This window comes from Eriocheir sinensis, chromosome 2 (assembly GCF_024679095.1).
Source record: "Eriocheir sinensis breed Jianghai 21 chromosome 2, ASM2467909v1, whole genome shotgun sequence".
In the NCBI taxonomy this organism is placed as follows: domain Eukaryota; kingdom Metazoa; phylum Arthropoda; class Malacostraca; order Decapoda; family Varunidae; genus Eriocheir; species Eriocheir sinensis.
In genome coordinates, this window is record NC_066510.1 from 17,346,949 (window position 1) to 17,356,752 (window position 9,804).

At 42.7% G+C, this 9,804-nt stretch overlaps 1 protein-coding gene across 4 annotated transcripts in view; it reads left to right on the forward strand.

The window, feature by feature from the left end:
• LOC127000330 (agrin-like) overlaps positions 1–9,804 on the forward strand; it is a 111,830-nt gene that overhangs the window by 68,646 nt on the left and 33,380 nt on the right. For all 4 annotated transcript variants that reach the window (XM_050863944.1, XM_050863930.1, XM_050863935.1 and 1 more), the window contains exon 3: positions 5,729–5,962. In XM_050863944.1, the coding sequence (XP_050719901.1) occupies positions 5,729–5,962 (234 nt within the window). The remainder of the gene's footprint in view (positions 1–5,728; positions 5,963–9,804) is intronic.

A 9,804-nucleotide genomic window follows, 5' to 3' on the forward strand; every position in this document is an offset into this window, starting at 1 on the left:
ACAACACAACGAGCGTGCACTAATATTACCATTCAACACACCAGCGTCCATATCGTATTAATAGCGGAGACAGACCATTTGTTTTGTAAGGTATAATGACAATCACATTTATATGCATCGTCAAATACAAATGACAAGAAAATGTTTTAATAATAATCATAGCGTATTGGTTTGCACGGGTCTTTTTTAATCAAGCGTGAGTTTTTTCCTTGCACCGATGTTAATGGAAGATAAAAGAGTCTTTATGTCCCTTTTAGAAGTTATGTAAAAATGAGTTCTGGCTCACGAAAAATAATAGATAAAGCAATTGATTCATTTTGTGGACTTGTCATTAGTGTAGGAAAAAGGAAAAGAGGATTATGACGTACAGAAAAGAAGAAACACACACACACACACACACACACACACACACACACACACACACACACACACACACACACACACACACACACACACACACACACACACACACACACACACACACACACACACACACACACACACACACACACACACACACACACACACAGGTTGGCCACTCACCTCGGCCCCTTCAGGTGTTACGGAACCACACAATCTTCACCTAAACGGCCGCCTCTGTTCTTAGCTTTACCTTTAATTACACTAATGAGGGTAGCCGCCTATGGTTAACCCACGCCGCAGCCTGACTCCTGTAATAAGCGGCCGTGGCTCCCGCTCCGCCAGGTATTTTTTTTAGCCGGGCGTAGAAAGTTTACCTGGGCGAGATTGTGTGAGGTGCGTTGCTTCGGTGGTCAGGATGAGTGTGCTGGGGAGAGGAGGGGGGAGAAGCAGAAGGAGTGTTAGTGTTAGTGATGGTGGTGGTGGTGTTAGTAATTGTGTTAGTGTCCAAAATTAAAATCCTAATCGATAAATTGTATAGTGTGTCTTGTTTTTTTTTTCTTTCGAGTTGTTTGTGTTTGTGACCGTTCTTGTATGTGTGTGCATGGGGGACAGTATGTACGTATTTATGTATGTATATATGTATGTGCGTGCCTTTGTGATCGTATCCCACATCCTTCCTTTATCTCTTTAAAGGAAAAAGAACTTAACATGCAAGCTGCTCATCACGGTATTTATTTTATTTCCTCCAACTCAAGAGATTTATTAATATTCTTTACACTTAACTGCATAAGCCGGAGAAAATTAGACAATTATTAAGATTGTATTGGAAGCATTTGCAACACAGAGCTGAGAAGAAAACGCAATGAAAAGGTAAAGAGGAAGACGATTCAGATACACACTAAGCCATGCAAGGAGGGAGGGAGATAAAAGAGGAATAAGAGATTAGGAGGAAGATGAATAGAGAAGAGAGAGGAGAACATAGAGTTAAAAATGAGGATGAGAAGGGAGAAATCACACACACTTATAAGAATGAAAAAAGGAGGAGGAGGAGGAGGAGGAGAAGGAACCAGGTTAAGTGTAGTAAGAAAAAAAGGAAAAGGAAAAAGAATATAGAGGAAACAAACGAAGACGAAGAAGGGGAAATAAAACAGAGGAGAAATGAAAGAGGAGGAGGAGGAGGAGAAGGAAACAGGTAAGTGGAGCAAGAAAGAAAGAAAAAGGAAAAAGTATATAGAGGAAACAAACGAAGACGATGACGAAGAAGAGGAAATAAAACAGTGAAGGGAAAGAGGAGAAGGAGAAGGAGGAGGAGTGCAGTCGGGCGGAGGAAGAAAGAAAGGCAGGAGGAAGAAAGCGAAGGAAGATTAAGGAGGTATGGGGGAGGTAGGGTGCCGGGGGGAAGGGGGGGGAGGGGAGAGGGATGCTGCTCCGTCCATGCCAAAGAGGAAACTCGAGCAAGTCTTCCAAAGCCACGTCAAGAAAAATGTCCCTGGTGAGCTGCCTCCATATTTCTGGCGATGGAAGAAATGGCGTCTCTCTCTCACACACTCTCTCTCTCTCTCTCTCTCTCTCTCTCTCTCTCTCTCTCTCTCTCTCTCTCTCTCTCTCTCTCTTTGGGCAGTATTCTCAGACGCTCTCGGCTCTCACAACAAATATTTCCAGAAGCCACAAAGGAGATGAGTCGGGTTGCCATGAGTGATTTTCCACGTTCATGGTGTAGAAGCTTTGTCAAACTATCACTAGGCTTATAAAACTAACCATGGAAAATCCCACCCACCCCCCCTCTCCCATACACATAACCTCTACCAAACCCCTATCAAATGTGAGTGTGTTTGCCCCGAAATGTTTTAGAATATGGGCCTCAATCTTCATCCATCTATCTGTCTATATGTATCTATCTTCCTATCTATATTCATTTCTATCTCTATCTCGTTTGTGTTGCAGCTCCCTGTTAGCTTTTACGAGGCACTCAATAGTTACAGACGTGTGCAGCGTGTCCGAAGCACTTCACTAAATGCTCGAGAAAATAATTTACACTCACAGTCTTGCTTTATACGATGCAATCGGATGGAGGCGGCTAATAGTATCGTGATCGAGTATTAAATATGGATCAGCCGAAGTATTGACAATGGTTTGAATATACATTTCCCACTCTGGTATAAGAAAGAGAGTGTTTAGTTGCATTTGTTCCTATTGTATTTGTTCTCAAGGTTTATTTCAAAAGTTCGTGAGTATTGCTAACACTATTAAACTATTAGCCCGTGCCACTAGCGAGTAAGAGCCAACAGCCAATGCCTTATATAGCTTACTGGTGCAATAATAGGCTTCAGACAGTAAAAAGTGTCTATTCTTATCGACATGAAGCACCTAAACGTTAAAGACAAGTGCATATCGTTCGAAAATAGCTCAAAAAAACAGTTGCCAGTCCATGAAAAAAGATGAAATTGCCTATATCGGAGCACATCCTTATTTTTTATCAGTGTGTGTGTGTGTGTGTGTGTGTGTGTGTGTGTGTGTGTGTGTGTGTGTCTGACTGGCTATATACGAAGACCACCCAGTTTTTCAAGCACTATATATTGTTTGGATGTAAGTCAAACAGCTACACGGCTATTACTAAGAGGATTACTTGAAAGCACGGTCAGTACATCAGGTAGTTTAATTGTGTGGGTGTGAGTGGAGAGAGAGAGAGAGAGAGAGAGAGAGAGAGAGAGAGAGAGAGAGAGAGAGAGAGAGAGAGAGAGAGAGAGAGAGAGAGAGTAAATTGAAATACATAGCGGTGATCAGGTCCTCGCTTCAAGTTGTCTTTAATTGATTCGGGCTGCTCATTCAGGCGCTCTGATTAGACGAAGCCATCTGTATTCATCCCCGTCTGACTTGCCTTGAGATTATCTGCCTCCCCGATGTCTCTATTTTCCGGAGCTGATCGCCTTCAAGCAGGGACATGATATAACACCGGAGAGAGGAGATTTTAGTTTGGGGGAAGAAATTACTACCATGAATGAAGCCGATGAGCAAGGGTTTGACAATATGCTTCTTATTGAGGTAAACTTATTAGTCTCCCCGATGTCTCTATTTTCCCGAGCTTCTGGACTCCAAGCAAGGGACATGATGTAACACTGGAGAGAGTAGGTTTTGAGTTGGTGATAGAAATTACTACCAAGAATGAGGTTTTGAGTAAGTGCTTGACAATATGGAAATAGTATCTGCTTATTGAGGTAAGTATAAGCTATTTGACTTTACTTTGCTTATGAAGCTGTTGGCATTAAACGAGGAAATGATGTGATACTGGGTGAGGCTGAGATTAGTTTTTTGTTACGGAAATAACCATGAAAGAACGAGATAGCACTGAATGACGATATCTATTACATCTAGCGCGTCTACTTTTTTTCTGAACTGATAAGAATTAAGGACGAAATCTGATGGGGAGAGAAATAGTTCCATGTTTCACGGAAGATATTAGCATGAGATGAAAGTGGATGCTTATAATAAAAGATAAAAAGTTGGCCATTATCAGAAGCAACGTTTCAACATGATTATATCCTGTGAAGAATAATTAAAGTTACACAGAAGAAATTAGCAAGATGACGCAGAAGCAGTTTCGTATCAGAGGCAAAATTAGACTTTCATGAAGAAATTATAAGCAAAGAAGAAACGAGTGGAACGGAATCAAAAGAATAACTTATTACGGAAGAGAAATGTAAAGTAAAGAGCTTCCTGCAGATAAATTAGCGGGAAGAGAGTGCCGACGAGAAGTAAAATAAGAAGACAGATGGCTGCTGGGGGAGAAATAAATTAAGTTTGCAAAGGAGAACAAATAGAGGAAAGAAATGAGCCCGACACGAAAGAAAAATATTACGTTTGACATAAAAAGAATAGACAATAAAAAGTTACGAAGTCCGACGGAATACTTTTTTTTTAGTTCGACTTCTAAAAAAAATGGCAATAAAAGACCCAAAAAGAGAAGTTCGGGAAGAAAAATTCTTTTACAAAGGTATTGGCAGAAATGGACAAAAAAAGAGCCACAAAAAATAACTTGTTTGATAGAAAAAAATTGACAGATCATGAACAGGAAAAGAATGTTCGACAGAAATATGGACAGCAAAAAAAATTAAGCCTGAAGAAAAAACTCGCAATACAGGAGAAATTGGACACGAAATAAATAGGTTCGACAAAAATAATGGACAGCAAAAAAAAAAGATCGACAAAAAAATAAAAATGGCAATACAGGGAAAATTTGGCCACGAGTAAACTGGGAAGCCGCTGAAGGCCACTTACTTGCACAACGATCCATCTCACGCAGGTAATGAAGCTCCACAAGCGGCCAGTTGGTCTTGTTTCATCCCCCGACCCGACCAATTACAGGACACAGTCATCTAGAGGCCACCTGAGGCGCGCCTTTCCCCCCAACCCCCCCTCTCACTTTCTCTCACTCCCTCTCTCTATCTATCTATCCCAACCTATATCTATCTATCTCGAGGCTGGTTTGTCTCTCCCGCTGGTTCGCCGAAGAGAATTTAGCTTCAATGTCCCCAAGTTCGAGTGGTCACAAAGGTCGTTTGGGGGACACTGAAGGACTTTATTATGGTTTTTTTTTTACCTTATCGTTCCTGTGTGTTACGGATTCGTTGATGGGTGACGCGTGAAATGGTTGGCGTTGATATATAAGTAATGCAACTGCTGTGCAATCATTATTACTACTATTGCTACTTCTACTACTGCTATTATTTCTACTACTACTACTGCGACTACAACTACCTACTTTTGTTGCTACTGTTGCTACTATGTTGCTGCTGTTGGTGTGTTGTTCTTTGTTTGTTTGTTTGTTTGTTTGTGCTAATTACTACTTTTTTGTTTCCGATTTTTTTTTTTTTTTTCGTTGTCCTGCGGTGAAATGTTATTTTTTTCTCTTTTGTGTGTGTGTGTGTGTGTGTGTGTGTGTGTGTGTGTGTGTGTGTGTGTGTGTGTGTTAGAGAGAGAGAGAGAGAGAGTGTGTGTGAGTCCGTGTGTCTTGCCGGTGCCTAGGCATTAAGTGGCACAGCTGGCCCTGGAGTGCCACGTGCTACCTTAGTTTGAGTGTCACTTATCGTCACCCTCAGTGCCATGGCCTTCACGACCTAGCCATGGCCCTTTAAACATGAGCCACGCTTTGAAACCCGCTGGCCGACCTCTCCCATGTCCCCCTCCCTTGCTACTTCCTTTGCCATCATTCCCCGCTGATGCCAGTAAACGCAGCAGTTCCCCCTTGTCCCTTACCCTGTCCCCTCAGCTTCCCCTTCCATCACTGTTGCCTTCACTCCGCGCATGAAACACAGTCGCCAGAGTGAGCCACATGGAGGACTAATTTTCGTTCTGTCTACATCCACAGTTCGAGATCCGTGCCGAGGGAAGAAGTGTCAGTATGGTGCCCTGTGCGTGCCTACAGAGGACGGGAGGAACGCCAAGTGTGACTGTCCTACTGAGTGCCGGGTGTACGGGGGTGGGCTGGGTGCCTTGCCTGTCTGCGGCTCCGACGGCCAGGACTACGACAATGAGTGCCACCTCCGCCGCCACGCCTGCAGGACTCAGCGCCACCTGGAGGTCAAATACGTCGGCAAATGTGGTGAGTATTATAGTGTCCCCTTTTAGTGGTTTGTGGTTACTCCGTTTTCTTTGGTTCAGTTTTGTTTTATTTTTCATTATTTTTATTTTCTTCAATTTCTTCGTGTGCTAATCTCTTCTTCCTTCATTTTTATATCATTCTTATTTTTTTATTATCTCATTTCCTTTATTTTGCTGTATTTTTTTCACTTGATTCTAAAACCAGCCATTTTTATTTTATTTTCCATACTGCAAGACTACTTTCCGTTTATTTCTTATTGTGTTCTTTTTCTCTGTTATTTTCTGTCCTCTTTTACTGCAGTGTATTTCTTTGACTTTATCTTCAAAAGCACGTATATGCTTACAAAACATAACAAAGAAAATAATTACAACATCTCAAACCAACACTAAATCAACATCACCTACTTTCACAACCGTCTACCTCAACCTTTTACATACGAAAGCTCTCGGGCAAGTCACCTGGAACACGGCTAGAAGGAAAGTCTTGTAGAGAGAGATGTGTAGGGAGGGGAACCTTTTTTAATATTCCACCAGACTGGGGCAAGGAAGAGAGAATGAGTAGGGTGGGCGACGTGTGTTGGTGTCTAAAGTACTGTCCATTAGGGAAGAGGACCGTGAGAGATGGTAATGCCATTTGGTAGACGAGAGAAAGTAGCGTTAAGGGGAGGAAGGCTTAGTGAGAGAGGGACTTTAGGAGAGTCGTAAGGGAAGGCGTGTATGGGAGAAGAAGGAAGGATGGACCGAGATGGGAGAGTCAGGGGAGAGTGAGGAGGACTTACGTGGAGAGGAGGAAAATTATAGGGGTTAGGGAAAGGTCGAGGCTGTGGAGAGTATTGTAAAAAGGAAAAGGGAGGGGAATGTATAGATGGAAGGAAAGGAAGGGAGGAATAATAGGAGGAAAAGGTAGGAGTGAGCGAGGAGAACTTATGGGAAAAGGCTCAGAATTATAGGGAATATAGGAAAGATCGAAGAGAAGAAAAGTAAGTAGGGATATAAGACGAGGAGTGCAATGAAGGAAGGCAAGGAAGAAGGAGAGAGAAAATGTAGATAAGCATGGACTATGATAAAAAGATAATTTATATAACATAGAAAAGAAGAAAGAAAAGGAAAACACGAAAAAAAAGAAGAAAAAGGAAAAATAATGAAAACGGAAACGGGAAAAAAAAGATACGATGCAATACAACTAAAAAAAAAAACAGAAAACAATGAATGAAAAAAAAAGGAAACAAGGAAAAGGAAAGATACGAATACAAATGAAAAATACAAGAAAAAAATCGAAGAATAAAATATAAACAAAATGACAAAAAGTAAATGTAAAAACGCAGGAATCTGTCACCACGCCGGCCTGAACCTTTTATTGCCCGCCTAATGAGTATTATTACGCGCTTACGTGGGCCAATAAACGTCACAAGGATGAAACTTTTGCTTTTTCTCATTCTCCTCCTCCTCCTCCTCCTCCTCCTCCTCCTCCTCCTCCTCCTCCTCTTCGTTCCTTTCCTTTTCAACGCACTCATTCTCCTTCTCTTTCCTCTCCATGCACTTTCTCTTCATTCTTCTCTTTCCCCTTCTCTTTAACGTACTCTGTCTCCTCCTCTTTCTCCTCCTCCTTCTCTTCATCCTCGTCTTCTCCTTCGTACTCATTTATGTTATACAGCGTTCTTTCCTCTTTACCTCTTACTCTCCCTTTCGTTATTTATCTACCTACCTATTTATCTATCTAGCTACCTGTCTATCTATCTGTGTACCTGCCTATCCATCCATCTCACACACAATATCCCGGATGCCATCGAGGCCATCTCTCACCCACTGAGATTGTTATTTGATGACCTGCTACACCTACCGAGAGGAAAAGTGGCTCCTATTATCGTTATTAGAGGAGGAGTAGCAGCATTATTAGGAGCGGTGGTAGTAGTAGTAGTAGTAGTAGTTAGTAGTAGTAGTAGTAGTAGTAGTGGTTGTAGTAGTAGATGTTGAATCATATAAGAAAATAATATCTTCACAGTGAGGCCAAATTATTATCTCTCCAAGTCTTCTATTTCCTCGGGTTGCTTGGCTTTACACGAGGATATGATCTGTAGGGAAATTCGGACGTGTTACTGTGGAGAGACCGAGGTCAAGTTGGGTCGCCACATCTACGCGTAAAGAGGAAGGGACGGAGCAGGGTGTTGATGATGAGGCGGAATAGCTTATCCGTGGTTTACCCTTTTAGTTATAGACGAAAAATGGGACGGCCTGCTCCTGATGGTGTGAGGTGGTGAGGCCGCCACATCCAGACGTAAAGAGGATGGGACGTTACAAGGTTTGAACGGTATTGGCCATCCTCTCAATCCATGGATGTGTTGGTAGTCAAGGTCATTGCTTAGTCTAGAAAGAACCGATATATAACTGGGCACATTGATGAGATAGAAGGCAATAAAGGCACTACACTGGCCCCCTCAGACAGAAACAGTGACCTTCTTCCACTTATCCTTGCCTTTATCCACTCTTACTGCCATGTCACACCTCTTCATCGACCCTCCATGCCCCTAACCAACCTCACAGTCATGTCACACGCCCCTATCCTCTGCTTTTGCCCCTAACCTAACCTAGCCTATACCCCTTTTTACAACTCTGTATTATCCACTCCCACGGCCACGTTATACAACCCAAACCACCCACTCCCATATCCCCCTGCCATTCCGCCACACCCCTCCCAACGTTACCATGGTGTAAGGGGCACGTCTAACCTCCTGAGCTGGCCCTAAACCCTGCCAGATCCTCACGTCACGTTCGGACTTAGCGCTAACGACTACGAGTGAGTCGAGTCAATTCAATAAAGTGCCGAGGCTTAATCTAAGTTGCACCTCGTTAGCACACGCGCCTCGGCAGCACACGGAGGCCCCAGCGGAGTGCGAGCATGCCTGCAAGAAAAAGATAACATGAAGTAGTAATGCGTCCTGTTAAATGTTATATAGTGAAAGTGTAAAATGTTCTGCCATGAAATGTTGGCCCATGAAAGACTGTAGTTACCATAAAAAGGAAAACGTGTACCATAGAAAAGAAATGATAGCACCGTCAGAAGTTATGCAATAAAAGTAAAAATATATATATGGTATACCATAAAGAAGTTGTAAAATTGGAATTATGAGTAATATTAATGAAAAGAAGCTATACTAGTAGACTAACGCGGAGTAAAAAAGAGATCGCCTAGTTGAAGTATTGACGATTGACTTTGAGTTTAATGTCCGTGTATAAGAACGTTAGTGAAGTGAGCATGTGTGTCTGTTTTGGGGGGATGGATGAAGAACGATGAGTTAGTGTGAATAATACAATCCATTATGAAGGTGAAGCATGGGACGCGACGTAGAACACACCCGAGATACACAATGCGGCCATGATGGATGAAGCGGCTCGGCGCGGTGTTCAATACAGGGAGTCCAATAAGTTATGGATGACCGAGCCGAGTTTGTGAAATATTCCCGAAGTTATGGACTGCATGACTTACTTCGCCGGGGCAAGGCACGCGTCGTTCATCAGTTTTCGACACGGGTGGAGCAGCGTGTGCATATATGTTGAAAACGAGGAGAATGATGGAGTGTGATTAACTTGTGAGGTCTCTACGTGCGTTGTGTTAAAAGATAAACAGTTCGCCTTGGAAACAATTTACTCCCCTCTCGAAAGATATAACGTTTAATCGGTAACACAACGTACTCTGGTGGTGACCGTGGAAAACATTGCCGTAGTCTCTCCACACCCCGTCGCCGGTTCCATGGCAGGGTGGTGCTGTGGGTGGAGTCAGAATTGACTTGTCACGTGCAGGAATTGGATTTGCATGTTAATCTGGACGTGAATTCAGACGGGGCA